The sequence below is a fragment of the Hyperolius riggenbachi genome, chromosome 12 (genome assembly GCF_040937935.1).
Source record: "Hyperolius riggenbachi isolate aHypRig1 chromosome 12, aHypRig1.pri, whole genome shotgun sequence".
In the NCBI taxonomy this organism is placed as follows: Eukaryota; Metazoa; Chordata; class Amphibia; order Anura; family Hyperoliidae; genus Hyperolius; species Hyperolius riggenbachi.
In genome coordinates, this window is record NC_090657.1 from 176,735,933 (window position 1) to 176,752,620 (window position 16,688).

At 48.2% G+C, this 16,688-nt stretch overlaps 1 protein-coding gene across 5 annotated transcripts in view; it reads left to right on the top strand.

Moving 5' to 3' along the window:
- The window catches only part of YTHDF1 (YTH N6-methyladenosine RNA binding protein F1), an 87,833-nt gene that overhangs the window by 46,410 nt on the left and 24,735 nt on the right, over positions 1-16,688 (top strand). For 3 of the 5 annotated variants that reach the window (XM_068262407.1, XM_068262404.1, XM_068262405.1), the window contains exons 3-4: positions 2,492-2,610; positions 10,571-12,103. In XM_068262407.1, the coding sequence (XP_068118508.1) occupies positions 10,589-12,103 (1,515 nt within the window). In that variant the 5' untranslated portion in view covers positions 2,492-2,610; positions 10,571-10,588. The remainder of the gene's footprint in view (positions 1-2,491; positions 2,611-10,570; positions 12,104-16,688) is intronic. The other 2 variants (XM_068262408.1, XM_068262406.1) reach the window with 1 other exon arrangement.

Below are 16,688 nucleotides of genomic sequence, written 5' to 3' on the forward strand. Positions count from 1 at the left end.
AGCGAAGCCACCACTCACATCTGACATTCCGACTTTGCATAAGAAAGATGATCTGAAAACTGCAGGATGATGTCGCTGAGGTTGTGAGCTTCAGAAAATTCCTCTTTAAAAAGCCCAAAAGGACACCCACAGCCAAAACCGGATAACTTCTAAAAGCAGTCAGGTTAATAACTGGATATAAACCGTGCATAGTAAAGTGCTAGATGCGATGCCTGTTCCATTGGCCAAATGTGGTACAACTTATTCTCTCCTCCCTGGATTCAGCTGGTGGGTGTTCAGGCAGAAGTGACCATGTGGTGCACAAAGATCATTAGTTGGCTTACCCTGGCATTGCCCTGCTTTACCCTACAAGCTGCTTGTCAACAAAGAAGGTGGGACATGGTAGTTCACAGGAAGGTGTTAACAATTTTTAAAGTAAACCTAAACCGAGGAGGTAAAGTTTCACTTACCTGGGGCTTCCACCCAGCCCCTGCAGCTGCCCTGTGCCTGCGCCGTCACTCACAGATCCTCCAGTCCCCCGCCGCGGTTTTCCTTCGGCTAGTCAGTCAATGGCCACTGTGCTTCGGAAAGCTCCTACTTCGCCTGTGCAGGATGCCCCTGGCGATGGGAGTGTGGTTGAGGATGCGTACGGCCATGGACGCTCAGGCACAGTGGGCATTGACTGGCTAGTTGGGGGAAAACGAAACTGAGCCGCAGTGGGGGACTGGAGGATCCCTCAATAATGGCGCGGGCACAGGGCGGCTGCATTGGTGCTAGAAGCCCCAGGTAAGTGAAACTCTTTCCCCACCTCGGTTTAGGCACACTTTAAGGCTTTGAATCTAAAGGTGCCCATACATTTAGATTTTTGATATCCATCCAATTTGATCTCAATGATTGAATCTGGCAGAGAAGAGATGGCCGTCGATTCTGTCCGAAATGATCGATCGGAAATGCTGGAAAATTTTGGTCAAAAGGGCTTGAACAGATGTGTGGCAGTAACGGCGTTTGATTTCCCAACAACCGGACCCCCTGCCAGTCTCTACCCACATGTGTATGCACTCACTCTCTGGGGCCCGTGGTGTGTTGTAAGCTCACCCATCACGCTGGCGCTCCTCCTCCTGTGTCTGGCGTCTTTGTGAATTGTCATCACAATCCCCTGTACCATGTGACACTGCTGCATATACTGATGTCACTACATGCGCCGGTGTCTCTCTCTGGGCCCACTATGTCTCTCTGTGTGTGTCGTCCCCTCCCCACCCCCAATCTGTCCCCCAAGCTGCAACAGTGCTGGACATACCTTTCAGCACGAGTCCAGCGATGCCCATCTATCCACTTTACCTCCTGCATGCTCTTATGCACAGCATATTTTCTGTATGTCATGTGACATACAGGAACCAGGAAGAATGCAGTGCAGAAGAGGCGGCAGTCGGCGTTGGACTTGTGGAAGGTATGTCCAACACTGCCGATGCTGCAGGCCGCACCCACCTGGACTGAGGGAAGGTTTGAAGCCGCTTCTTCAAACTTTCACCATGCGGAAATTATCTCATTGCGGAAATCGCCGCTTTGACTTTTCCAAAATGATCGTGTTCTTGGTGGTTGCATTTTGGTTTAAATTTATCGTTCAGGCCTAAAATAAATTGCAAATTTGTGTGCAGCGTGTGGGCAGGCAATAGATCTCTCTCAGATCAGATTTGATCAGAGAGGGATCTATCTGATGGTGGATATGGTGGCTATCATCTAATGTATGGGCAACTGTAGCGAGAGGGATATTGGAGGCTGCCATAGTTGTACATAAGCAGTACAGAGCTCACACATCTGTGAGCCCTTTAGAGGCTTTGGAAGCAATTGGTAGAACACGCAACGGTGGTGACTGGTCTGGATCTGGAGAGGATAGGGAAGCCTCTATAGGATCCAGAGCCTGTCCTTGTTCATAGGTGAGCATCCTTTTTTTTTTTTTTATTTAGTCAATTGACCATTTACTTCAATACTGAGCTTTTCAAAGCACCTTACGCAGAAACAGGCAATGCCGACAGGTATTTGGTGTAATCTGGTTGACCAACAGCAAGTGGCAACACCTCAGGAATAGAGATGGTAATGCTTAGAAAAACTCACGTAGAAGCATGTGATCAGTTTAATAAGCTGATGGATTTGTACGGCTCTGATTTGCTGGCCGTGATCATGTGCTAAACCAGGAAATCATCACAGCAAATCAGAACTTTACAAATCTGTCGAACTGATGCTTCTCCATGAGATCTCCCTAAGCATTGCCATCTGACAGGAGCAGTGATGGGTTATTCTATTTTTCATAGCTAGGAGCTGAAAGCTGATGATTGTGACTCTTGCTGTATTATGCTGTGCTGTGTGCTTTGTTTATTGTGCTTTGCGTAGTAGTTATTTTGTGTTGGTGAAGTAGAAGTCGATGACCCCCCTTTCCTCTAGCGCAGCTTCTGTTTAGTCTGACTTAGGCCAATCCTTGCCTAGTTAGTTTACAAACTCAATTTCTCCTCAAAAGTTTTTCCAATAGGACGCTCAAACAATGATCTTATTTCAGTGCAAAATGGTTCCTTACACCAGAAGGACAGCGTGCATGACAATGACTTCGAGCAGTACCTCTCTGGACAATCCAATCAGGTCAGTACATCTTCCTTGCTACCATTTCTTCCCTTTTCTGTGGATTATGACAACCCTGTATGTACTAAAAACTGCTGCTTGTTGAAGATGGCCAGTGTAGTCTGGCTTGCATGTGTTTAAAGCCCCATCTACACCATACAATTTTTTTTTTGTCCGATTCGAGTCGATCCAACATGTCTGATCGGGATTCGATTCAATTTGCTGTTGCGAAACAATGGCAAATTGAATCGAATCCCGAGCGGACATGTCTGATTGAATTGAATCGGACAAAAAAATTGTATAATGTAGATGGGGCTTAATACAGATTGTATGCAGGGCCATTCAGAATCAACAGGAAGTACATTTGATTGACTTGTTTCCAAGCTGCATACAACTCTTTACATTTGCATACAAGTTGGACAATTGGCGTCTTGCAGACCATCTCTACTGCTTATTGCTGCTATTTTCTTAAAGGACAGATGCGAGGAAAAAAATCTATTTTGCCTGGGGTTTCTTCTAGCCCCTGGCAGCCGATATGTCTCTCGCCGCAGCTCCAGTGTCTTGGGGTCCCCTCCGTTGCAGATCTCGTCCTACAAAGTCACTGGACCTGACAGGGTCCAGAGTGGGACTATTGAAGCTGTTGGAAGTTTTGGGGTAGCGTGAGTGTTAGTGGTGCATGCTGCAGCAGTAGCGTGCCTACTTTGAAAATGTTACTTGTGCTTCCACACTAGGTTGTGCTGCTTGAGCAGTGTAGCTTAGTGAATCAACCCCCACTGATTTGTCTGTCAGCCAGATGTAGCCATCAAGAGCCACATAGGTTCCTTACCCTGATTTAGACGCTTCCCAATGCAGCAAAGTCCCCGTTATCTGGAACACAAGCAACCAGAAGGCTCGATTAACTGACATACCTAAAGAGATTAAGGGGACTGGGTTTTTTTTTGGGGGGGGGGGGGGGGAGAGTTTGCCGGCTGTAAAATATTAGTGCCTGTAAAATATTACCGGCAAACCGGCAAGCACATGTATCCGGCATCAGGCGATCCCCGCCGGTGCCGGATACTGGGGATGCTGCTGTACTAAGGTATTCAACTTCTCTCCCCCCTTGACATTTCCTTTAAAGAGACTCTAAAGTCTCAAAAAAAAAAACACTTTTTATTTTGATTGCTCTACAGTATTAACCTCCCTGGCGTTAAGCCCGTGCTGAGCACGGGCTATGCCGCCGGGAGGCACCGCTCAGGCCCCGCTGGGCCGATTTATGTAATTTTTTTTTTTTTTGCTGCACGCAGCTAGCACTTTGCTAGCTGCGTGCAGTGCCCGATCGCCGCCGATCCGCCGCTATACGTGTCGCCGCAGATGCCCCCCAGACCCCGTGCGCTGCCTGGCCAATCAGTGCCAGGCATCGCTGTGGGGTGGATCGGAGTCCCCTTTGACGTCACTACTACTTTGAACGGGATCTCTTGATCTCCGATCGCCGGTGGCGATTGGAGGGGCTGGGGGGATGCCGCTGAGCAGCGGCTATCATGTAGTGAGACCTCGTCTCGCTACATGAAGAAAAAAAAAAAAAAACGTATTTGCTGCCCCCTGGCGGATTTTGACAAACCGCCAGGAGGGTTAATTTGCCACCTAAAACGCTGCATACCTGCGGCTGAATACTCAATATAACCCCCTGAAATCCCCTGGGGAAGATTCGTGCGGCGCTTCCTAGTAGAGGCAAAGCTCTGGGGTGTTGCTCTGCCTCTACTCAAGTCCATCTGCGCCGGTCGCTGTCGCCTCTCCCTGCCCCTCTGTCTTCTTTCACTGAGAGGGGCGGGATCAGCGCTGGACGCGAATGGAGGCAGAGCAACAGCCCAAAGCTCTGCCTCCTTAGGGCAGCAAAATCCAGGACCAAGAAAGTCATGGATATTTGCCCAGGGATTTTGGGGGGATATAGTGAGTATTCAGCCGCGGGTAGGCAGCGCTTTAGGTGGCACATTAATACCATAGAGCAATCTGAAATAAAAAGTGGGTTTTTGTGAGACTTCAGTGTTTCTTTAAAGGAGTTATCAGGCTGTTTTAAGTAAAATAAGTGCTACTTACCCGGGGCTTCCTCCAGCCCCAAGCTCCCAGCATGTCCCTCGTCGCAGCTTTCCCCGCAGCCGTTCTCCGCAGCTCGCTCCTGGTCGCCGGCGATGACGTCAGGACGACCTCCAGGTCGCTCTGTATTGCGCCTGCGCGAGCAGCGCTGTCAATCACCGCCACGTGGACCAGAGCAGACTGCGCATGCCTACGCTCCTGTCCACGTGGCGGTGATTGACAGCGCCGCTCGCGCAGGCGCAGTACAGGCCGGGAGCTGCAGCGAGGGACATGCTGGGAGCTTGGGGCTGGAGGAAGCCCCGGGCAAGTAGCACTTATTTTACTTAAAACAACCTGATAACTCCTTTAAAGCACACCTGAAATGAGAGGGATATGTAGCTGCCATATTGATTTCCTTTTAAATTGTCCTGCTGATCCTCTGCCTCTATTACTTTATCCACAGCCCCTGAACAAGCACGCTGATCAGATGTTACTGACTAGTTTAGCTGCATGCTTGTTTCAGGTGTGTGATTCAGACACCACTGCAGCCAAAGAAATCAGCAGGACTGCCAGGCAACTGGTATTGTGTAAAAGAAAATAAAGCAAGGCAGCCTCCACATCCCTCTTGCTTCAGCCCATCCAGTCCTGAAGGTGTGAACAAGGGATTATTGGTCCACCGTTCTGGCTGCAGGAAAGGGAAGTATTTCACAGAAGAGGGTTCTAACAGGAACACAATAGGCCTAACAGCCCGGCTGTTTCTATGGAAAGAGAACCTCTCAAACAAAATGCCACTTTTGACAAAGTTCATCAGAAAACTTCTTGCTTTGCATCACGCTGAGCTGACTAATTTAATGAAGTCACTCGGTTCCCACCAGTCTACAGTGGTACTCTCTGCTTTCTTATGTGTTTTAAAGCTGCAAAATTAAACTGACCGATTTCTGGTCAGTTGTCTCTGAATCGCACACCTGAAACAAGCATGCAGCTAATCAAGTCACACTTCCGTCAGAGCACCTGATCTGCATCTGTTCAGGATCAATGGCTAAACATTTTAGCGGTAGAAGATAAACTTACATGATGCTTTTTGCAGCCCCCCCTTTAATGATCCTGTTCCCACACCGTCCTAATTCCCTCTGGCCAGCAGCTGCGACCCCCGCAAGGCTAGCCGGCCATGCTCTCCTGATGCTGGGAGCGCATGCGTGGTACGTGGAAATCACTTCTGCGCTTGCACAGAGTGCTATCGGGATCAGGGTGTGTGTGGCTTGGGGCAGTCGCTGACTGGCAGCGACCGGCCAGCTTTGTGGGGGTCGCTGGTTCTGGCCCCAGGGACTTAGGACGGCATGGAAACTGCATCACTCCAGGGGGCTGCAAGAAGCCCCAGGTAATTTAAAATCCTTTTTTTTTTTTTTTTTTTTTTCTCAAGTCTCCCTTTTAACTTCCTGTTACACTTTTTACTGACTTGTTTGTCCCAGTAGAGCAGATTTTTTTCTTCACCATCTGTTTGATGCTGTGCAATGAGCATGTACCCACTCGGGGATTTCAGACTAGGGATGATCAATGAGATGCAAAACATTTCTCCTTACTTTCATATTTTTTGTAAATTATATGCTGCTTGAAATTGCACCAGTCAGCATAATCTACTGTCATTTTTTTTTTTTTTTTTTTTTTTTTATTGGTTCAAATTCATGTTGCATAACATTTACATGGAATTAGAATGCAAGGAGAAATGTTTTACATCCCATTGTAAATCTCTTTTTCAGACTCCTCCCACAAAGGCCTCGATTCATAAAGCATTACCTCATGCGGTAATGCTGAAAACAGCAGACTTTACCGACCACTTAGCAAAATGTCAATTCATAAAGGCTGTTACCGCATGAAAAGCTGACATTACCGACCAGGGAGATAAATTACCGACTTGGCTGCAGTTACCGACAACACATGTCAGTAAATTGTCAGCAAATGTCAATTCATAAAGCCTTCAACAAGCGGTAAGCCTGGCGGTAGTTACCGACACCTCTAGTGAGGCGATAACAAGTTACCAACAGCTCTGACAGCTCTGATGAATGCAAAAGTGCAGAGAGCCGAAGTCTGTTTGAGTCATCAGTGGAGAGAGCCAGAAGCCGTCTGTGTGAATCATTTCTGCAGGCAGGGAAAGACTGTGTGACTCAACTGTCTGAGTCATCAGTGGAGTGAGCCAGAGAGAGCCGTCTGTGTGATTCATATCTGCAGGGCAAAGAGAGAATCGAGACACTGCTCTACACTACCGCTCAATGGGCTGCGGTAATTTACCGACCTCCAAGGGCAGCTGGGGAAATCTTTATGAATTAGCACACAGACCGGGAAAAATACAGAGTGCGGTATTTTCCCGACAAGATTTCTTTATCGCACTGCTGTTTATGAATCAAGGCCATAGTATTGTCTTCTCTGGCAGTTAATGTTTTTATCAATGTTATGTGGGTAGGTGTACCCTTAGTTTAAAGTGTACATGAGATGAAAGCCATCTCAGGTTCCATACTTACTTGGCTTCCTTAAGCCCTCTTGAGGCTGCTCAGTCCCTCGCTTTTTGCCCTGGTGGCTCCTGTCACCCGCAATAGTGCCTGAAAGCCTGGCCGAGAAGCACTTCGCCTGTCCCTAGGAGCGTTCAATTCCTGCGCGGTAGTACTACTCAGGGATGAGAGCATGCTGGGCCACACGTGTGATGAATTGGGACTCGGCCAGGCTATTGGGGACAGGAGCCACCTGGGAAGACGGCGAGGGACTGAGTGGCGTCAAGGGGACTTAAAGAGAAACTCCGACCAAGACTTGAACTTTATCCCAATCAGTAGCTGTTTTACATGAGAAATCTATTCCTTTTCACAAACACACCATCAGGGGGCTCTGTATGACTGATATTGTGGTGAAACCCCTCCCACAAACTCTGAGGACCGTGGTACTCCTGGCAGTTTCCTGTCTGAACCTTGTTGCATTGTGGGAAATAGCTGTTTACAGCTGTATCCAACTGCCAAAAAAGCATGACGCAGCTACATCACCTGCCAACAGTAAAAATGTCACCATGTAATGTCAGAATGTAAATCAGGGATTTAAAAGATTTTACAATGGGTAAACACTAAATCATTTATACATAATTATTGTAAAAATGAAGCACTTTTTTATTACATTATTTTCACTGGAGTTCCTCTTTAAGGAAGCTTCAGATAAGTATGGAACCTGAGATGACTTTCTTTTCAGGTACACTTTAAAGAAAACCTGAGGTGAGAAGGGATATGGAGGCTGCCATATTCATTTCCTTCTAAACCATGCTAGTTGACTGGCAGCCCTGTACATCTTCTGGCATCAATCTGAATCAAAACCCTGGAACAAACATGGCTAATTCAGTAAAATCTGAGTTAGCGGAGTCAGAGCACCTGATCTGCTGCATGCTTGTTCAGGGTCTGTGGCTAAAAGTATTAGAGGCAGAGGATCAGAAGCACAGCCAGGCAACTGGTATTGTTTAAAAGAGAATAAATATGGCAGCCTCCATATACTGCTCATCTCGGGTTTCCTTTAAAGTGTACCAGAGCTGTAATATAGAAAAACATTTATACATACCTGGGGCTTCCTCCAGCCCCATCTGCTCAGATTGCTCCCACGCTGCTGTCTTATGTCTGCAGCTTCAGGAACCGGGTCCCGTCACTGCAGTCTGTCGGCTCCAGTGTACGCACAGGAAGTGTGTGCTCAATGTATCATTCCGGTGGCTGCTGGAGAGATACATAGAGGGCGCACTTCTCCTGCGTAGATTGGCTCCGACTGACGGAAGTGACAGGACCCGGTTCCTGAAGCTGCAGACAGAGGACGGGGGCGTGGGAGCGATCCGAGCGGATGGGTCTGGAGGAAGCCCCAGGTATGTATAAATCCTTTTTATATTATAGCTCAGAGTTTCTTTAAAGGGGTGTATGGAGGTGTGTTGTGGGGAACTGCAGCATACTATCCATAACTTTAGTCGCATTGCACCGCGTACGGAAATTCAAATCAATGGAAACTATTCCATTGACTTACATGGGATGCAGTGTGCTTGTGGCGCGACGCATGAGATGATCACACCGCTTGTAGTGGAAACTGGCCCTGAAAACACACCTAAAGTGAGAGGGATATGGAGACCAGGGCTGTGGAGTCAGTCCAGAAATCCTCCGACTCAGTTTAGGATTCCACCGACTCCTCGACTCCGACTCCTCTAATTTGCATATTACAATCTTGTTGATTGAAAGTATGTAACATGAAATTTGTCTCTTAACTGCCAACGCTTAGGAATTTTACAAGACAACTGAAGTGAGGCTATGGAGACTGCCATATTTATTCCCTTTAGTCATAGACTAAAACTAGTCCTTGGTAAGAGTACTTGTAAAAGGTACAAGCCGGAACAAAGAACATCTATCAGGCCCTAGGCAATGTGACTGTGGGTACATGTAAGAGTGATGTGCAGGTACTCTGCAGGGGAATGAGGAGATTCTTCCTCTACTACACATTCTTCATGCACAATCTGAACCAGGTTTATGGGTGACAGACAACACCTCTGTGTTCAATGTGCACAACATTCTCAGTGGTTTCCCTGCAGCTCTGCGGGGAGTGCATATGTAGAGTATAGTACTACTGTGCAACAAAGTAAACCTGAGACAGATGAAATTAAAGTTTTATACATACCTGGGGCTTCCTCCAGCCCCCTTCAGGCTAATCAGTCCCTCGCTGTCCTCCTCCGCCACCTGGATCTTTTGCTAAGAGTCCAGGTACTTGAGCCAGTCTGGCGTAGTGCGCATGCACAAACTCCGCCACCGGGAGCGTACTACACCTGCGTAGCACTATTGCGCAGGTGCAGAACACTCCTGGCTGTGGAAGCGGCATGCGGCCGGACTGCGCTGACTGGCTGAATTACCAGGACTCATAGCAGAAGATCCGGGTGGTGGAGGACAGCGAGGGACTGATTAGCCTGAAGGGGCTGGAAGAAGCCCCAGGTATGTATAAAACTTTTCTTTTCTAAGGTACCATTTAATTTGTAGCCACCAAACCAAATTTTAACATATCAAATTATTTGATTTCATGAGCAATCAAATCAACTGTACTGCCGCAGTTGATTTATGTACATTTACATCAATCAGCATCAGCGCAGAATTATTTCCATCTCATTGACCATCTCTATTAGTGATACGGCTACACATCAGGCTTTATTCTTACAGCATAGATGTTATTTAGTATATATGAAATTCCTGTGTACACATCATATATACAGTCACAATCAGATGTGTATATCTGACTTTAAAAATACGGGGACTGCTTTATTGAAGCAGCACAAGTAACTAATTGTGATTGGTTTATTTAATTTTTGTGGACTAAGCACAGCTATTACTGTATGCATACATTATTTATGATGACTTATCTGAGAAATAGAACATTTTATCATATTTTCTATTTTAATTACAGTTTAAATTCATTAGGAGTCGGTACATTTTTTTCCGACTCCAACTCCAGGCACCCAAAATTGCTCCGACTCCACAGCCCTGATGGAGACTGCCATGTTAATTTCCTTTTAAACAAGGCACATTCTCTGGCTGTGCTGCTGATCCTCTGCCTCTAATATGTTTAGCCATAGACCCTGAACAAGCATGCAGATCAGATGTTACTGACTGAAGTCTGACTGGATTAGCCACATGTTTGGCTCACTTTTGTCATTCAGACACTACTGATGCATGACAGATCAGCAGGGCTGCCAGGCCACTGGTATTGTTTAAAAGGAAATAAATATGGTAACCTCCATGTGTCTTACTTCAGGTTTCCTTTAAAAGAACTCCTTATGTCACCCATCACTTCAATGCTTTCAACTTATGAGAACTGGAGTTTAAATGCTGCTTTTACGGTGTATTTTTTGTATCCTAGATGTTAATTTTTCCATGTTCTTTTACGACAGAGTAACAGCTACCCCTCCATGACAGACCCGTATCTCTCCAGCTACTACCCTCCATCGATTGGATTCCCATACTCCCTGAGTGAGGCACCATGGTCAACTGGTGGGGACCCGCCCATCCCGTACCTCACCCCCTATGGACAGCTCAGCAATGGAGACCACCACTTCATGCACGATGCCGTGTTCGGCCAACCAGGTGGACTTGGAAATAACATCTACCAACATCGTTTTAATTTCTTCCCAGAGAACCATGCCTTCTCCGCCTGGGGAACCAGCGGCTCTCAGGGCCAGCAGACTCAGAACTCTGCCTACGGAGGCAGTTATAGTTACCCGCCGAGCTCCCTGGGGGGCACCATTGTGGATGGACAGACTGGGTTTCATAACGAGACTCTGAATAAGGCTCCTGGCATGAACAGCATTGAGCAGGGCATGGTCGGGCTTAAGATAGGCAGCAATGTCACCGCATCAGCTGTGAAGACGGTGGGCTCTGTGGTCAACAGCGTAGGGATGCCGAGCGCCTTGTCCGGCAATGGGGGCACAAGCATTAGCATGCCACCCTCCAAACCAACGTCTTGGGCCGCCATAGCCAGTAAACCTGCCAAACCCCAGCCTAAGGCGAAAACCAAACCCGTGACTATCATTGGTGGGGCCCTACCTCCGCCGCCCATCAAACACAACATGGACATCGGAACCTGGGACAATAAGGGCCCGGTCACAAAGCCCCCAATGCCACAGCAGCTCCCATCGCCTCAGTCCATCCCTCAGCCGCAACCCCAGCAACAGTTGCTGCAGCCCATCCCGGCTCAACCACCACCTTTGTCCCAAGCCCCTTACCAAAATCCTCCACCACCACCACAGCAGCAGGCCCCCCAGAATCGCTGGGTAGCCCCTCGTAACAGGAACGCTGCCTACGGGCAAGGTGATGGCAATCCCTTGGGTGGGGCCCAGCCTCACGCTGCTCCTGGTAGTGACTCCCATCCAGTGTTGGAGAAGCTGAAAGCCTCCCACAGCTACAACCCCAAGGACTTTGACTGGAACCTGAAAAACGGACGAGTGTTTATCATTAAGAGCTACTCTGAGGACGATATCCACCGCTCCATCAAGTACTCTATCTGGTGCAGCACGGAGCATGGAAACAAGCGCTTGGACGGCGCCTTCCGCTCCATGAACGGCAAAGGCCCGGTCTACCTGCTCTTCAGCGTCAACGGCAGTGGACACTTCTGCGGCGTGGCTGAGATGCGGTCACCCGTCGACTACGGCACCAGTGCCGGTGTCTGGTCGCAGGACAAGTGGAAGGGCAAGTTTGACGTCAAGTGGCTGTTTGTCAAGGACGTCCCCAACAACCAGTTGAGGCACATCCGCCTGGAGAACAACGACAACAAACCGGTCACAAACTCGCGAGACACGCAGGAGGTGCCCTTAGAAAAAGCAAAACTAGTGCTTAAAATCATTGCCACTTACAAGCACACGACCTCCATCTTTGATGACTTTTCTCATTACGAGAAGCGCCAGGAGGAGGAAGAGGTCGTGCGCAAGGTAAAGAACTAGCCTTGTTAATTAGCCTAATTATTAATGTTGGCTTTGTACTGAATGACTGCAAGAGCCCCATATGTCCTACTTGCTATGTAGGAAACTGTACTCTATACTCTAGTAATGTTTGGTTGCATTCGTACTCTTTAAGCAGGTACTTTGTATTAAAGGCAAGTTAATTCTATACCTTGAAAATAAAAACCTTTGCTTAAACTAACCCTAATCGAACTAAGAATGGTAAAGAATGGTTTCATTGTCAAAGTGCACTTACTTCTGGTAACTACAGTAAGCCACCAATGATTTCCGTGTGTTTGGAAAGCCCACGAACACCTGAGTGTGCTCTTAAAGTATACCTGAGACAAAAGAAAAAAGGTTTTATACATACCTGGGGCTTCATCCTGTCCAGTCGGACCCTTGACGTCCTCCCAGGCCTCCTGGATCCTCTGCTAGGCAGTCTGGTATCTTCGCCAGTCGGAGCGTACATCGCCCCATCACGATACCATTGCCGGCAGAGTCCTGAGTACTGCGCAGGTGTGGAACACTCCGCGGCTGGCCTGTGCTGACTGGCAAAGATACTGGACTGTCTAGTGGAGGTTCTAGGCGGTGAAGGACAGAAGGCCCAGGTTTGTATAAAACTTTTTTGTTTTGTTTTTTTAATTTTGTCTCGGGCACTCTTTAAAGTTTGGCCTTCACACCCCCTGGGCGCTAGTATGGTTGAGCTGCGCCAGCAAGAAAGTCTATAAGGGAAATTCCGCAAGCATGATTGGATGAACAGCATCCTCTACAACTGCTAGGTGTCAGTTTGTAGTCATGATACACCCACACTACAATTAGAATGCTTCATGTTGTAGACGTTGCTGTGATTGGAAAATTTGTTTCCTATGGACTTTTTTGCTCCCTCACCTCAACCATACCAGCTCTAACCTCTGTATGGCTAACTCTACACCGATGGCTTTGTGGCTCCGCCTACTATTCTCATTGTTGCTATGTGAATAATACACAACCTCCCTGAACCTTAATAAACTGACCAACTGTACTTGCCATAGAAATCATCTAAAGGAAATAAATGGAAAGCTGTTATTTTGTGAAATTTGCAGTCAAATGAAATGCATCATGCGCATATAATACACTGACCCTTGTGGCCGTTTCCTCTTACCTGTGTGTAAAATGGTCTTTATTATTTAGAACAGAATCTGCATACAAATGTTCAGCTGCCCATACACTATACAATACTTGGCCCAATTCAACAGTCAGACGTTGAACTGGGCAAAATGTTTGTTTGCCCCTGGAGCAGATCGATACCGCATCGGTCCTGTTGGTTGACTTGCAAGCAACAATCAGTGATCAAGGATGGTGGTTCAGAAACAAATTTACCCCACTCACCAGAAAACGAATGGAGGCACTCAATTGGCGATAATTAAACTTGCGTTCAATCGATAAAGCTGCTTAACACTAGGATGAGGATGGTGGTTCTTTGGTCACCGTCGTGCATAATACTGATGGTTCGTTCGCAGGACAATCACGGTAAAGTATTGTATGGCCAGTTTAGACTGCTGTGGCATGATTGGAGCACAAGGGGACGCTGGGCAGGGGTAGGTAACCTTAGCCATCATCTGGGGCTGACACTGCAACAGGTGGTCCCTGCCGTCTCTTCCCTATCCCCTTCTCCATATGAGGGTCTCCTCTGAGTGTTGACCTGTGTGTCGAGTACAGGGTGGAAGTGAAGTTTGGAGCCCACTTAAAGGACCACTATTGCGACAAATAGGCGCCTATAATAAAATTTGTGATTGGTGGCAGAAAACGGAAATTTGGGCTCATGGTACCGAAGCATACAGTTTGCCGCAAATCGCAGCCTTTACACTGCAGATAACCTGTTAAATATGGGCGCCCGTAGGTGTAAATTATCAGCATGCACTGCAAATATCCGGATATTCGCAGTACTCGCCGGTAATTGGGCTCCTCCCAGCGCCCATTTTTAACATCTTAATATCTTAAAGGGGCACTATGGCTAAATGATGCTTATATTCTACGTGCAATTGTAGCAATGTGTAAGACTTGTATTATGGCTGATTAAAACTTAACTGTTTAAATATTGCTTTACCCTAAATCAGTGCTGGAGTCCCGTCGCCAGAGAAAGCTAAGCGACGCTGAACCAGCACATTCCATTCTGCAGGAGGAGGCTGCCTTATCAGTCGTTTCATCTGAAGTTGTAATCTCCCCCTTTGATGCATCGGGAGAGGTTTCACCCAACGTCTAATGGCCCATACTCACGAGGGACTTTTGTCGCCTCAACACGCGGCGCGCGCGTGTTGCGGCGACAGGTCGCCCGTGAGTATGGGCCGCCGCACACGCGCGCCCCCCGAACTGTCGCCCGCCGCTCTTGTCGCCATGCGATTGAAAGTTTCAATCGCATGGCAACAGTCGCCGCTGCCCCCCCGCTGCAACTGTCGCTAGTCCGCGTGAGTACGCGGACTAGCGACAGCAACCTCCATGTAGGTACATGGAGCTTCCGGCGGGGGGAGGAGGAACGTCAGCGACAGCTTCCGCCTTGCCGCTGGTCCCTCTTCCGCGTGTGTACGCGGAGGGACCTGGCGAGAAGCTGTCGCCGGCCTGTCGCCCACACGCTCACGTGTGCTGGCGACAGGCCACATTTCTCGCCCGTGAGTATGGGCCTTAACTGCACATTAGTGCTGTTACAGCTCCTCTGATCTGGACGTCTCAGGACAATGACGTACGGCTCTGATAAAAAAAAAATGCTCCCCGCTGAGGCCCCCATTCAGAGAAGCTGGCACAGGCAGGGTCACCACTTGTTGTCAGTTGCCATGGAGACCAGCTTCTCTTCTTATGCACAGGATTCCAGCGTCTTGATTCAGCACACGTGCTGTGTAGCCAGTGTCCTGCGTGTGTCTCTGAAGGGGGACCTCAGCAGGGAGCATTTTTTTCATCGGAGCCGTACGTCATTGTCCTGAGACGTATGGCAGATCAGAGGAGCTGTAACAGCACTAATGTGCAGTTAGACGTTGGGTGAAACCTCTCCCGATGCATCAAAGGGGGAGATTACAACTTCAGATGAAACGACTGATAAGGCAGCCTCCTCCTGCAGAATGGAATGTGCTGGTTCAGCGTCGCTTAGCTTTCTCTGGCGACGGGACTCCAGCACTGATTTAGGGTAAAGCAATATTTAAACAGTTTTATTCAGCCACAATTTTATTATTTATTTATTTATTTGTTGTATTTATAAAGCGCCAACATATTACGCAGCGCTGGACATTAATTTAGGTTACAGACAATATTTAGGGGTGACAAACAGCAATATGACAATACAGGAATACAAGAAAACCAGATCACACAGCACAGTATGAGTACAAGGTAATGCTTAGTCAGTCACTGGATGGGAGCATGGAGTTAGGCAAGTTAGGTTCACTCAAATGCATAGCATGGGTGCACAGTAATAGAGGTGCATGATCAGGTAGGACACAAAAGGAGTGAGGACCCTGCCCAAAGGCTTACAATCTAGAGGGAGAGGTAGGGACACGAGAGGTAGGGGACCAGAGTTCGGCTGTGGGTTTAGAGCAATTGTGAGGGGTGGTAGGCAAGAGTGAAAAGGTGAGTTTTGAGGGCCTTCTTGAAGGTGTTGAAGGAGGGGGCTGCCCTAATGGGTGGAGGTAGGGAGTTCCATAGTGTCGGAGCGGCTCTTGAGAAGTCTTGGAGGCGTGCATGGGACTGGGTGATGCGGGGGACGGTCAGGCGAAGTTCATTGGAGGAGCGGAGTGAGCGGCTTGGTGTGTATCTCTGAGTAAGATCAGAAATGTAGGTTGGACAGGTTTTGTGGATGGATTTGTAGGTCAGACACAATATCTTGAATCCGATTCTGGACTGGATAGGAAGCCAGTGGAGGGATTCACGGAGGGGAGCCGCCCTGGTGGAGCGATGGGAGGAGTGGATAATTCTGGCAGCCGCATTCATGATGGACTGCAGTGGGGCTATTCGGGTCTTAGGGAGTCCAGACAGAAGGGCATTGCAGTAGTCGAGGCGGGAAATTATGAGGGAATGGATGAGGAGTTTGGTGGTGGCAGGGGTCAGGAAAGGGCGAATCTTACAGATGTTACGAAGGTGGAAGTTGCAGGACTTTGTGAGGTTTTGGATGTGGGGAGTGAAGGAGAGTGCCGAGTCCAGGGTGACACCCAGACAGCGGGCTTGAGAGGTAGGGTGAATAGTAGTGTGGTTAACAGTGACCTGCACATCTGGGAGGTCCAGGGATGACCGGGGTGGGAAGATCATAAATTCCGTTTTGTCTAGATTTAGTTTTAGGAACCTAGCGGACATCCAGGAGGAGATGGCAGATAGGCAGGAGGAGACCTTGTCCATGGTAGTGGTGGATATGTCAGGGGTGTGGAGATAGATTTGGGTGTCATCTGCATACAGATGATAGTTAAAACCCATGGAGGAGATAACCTTGCCAATGGAGGATGTGTATAGGGAGAACAGTAGGGGGCCAAGGACCGAGCCTTGGGGGACTCCCACTGAGAGGTGGTTGGGGGTGGACGAGGACTCATTGAAGGAGGTCGTGAAGGAGCGGTTGGAGAGGTAG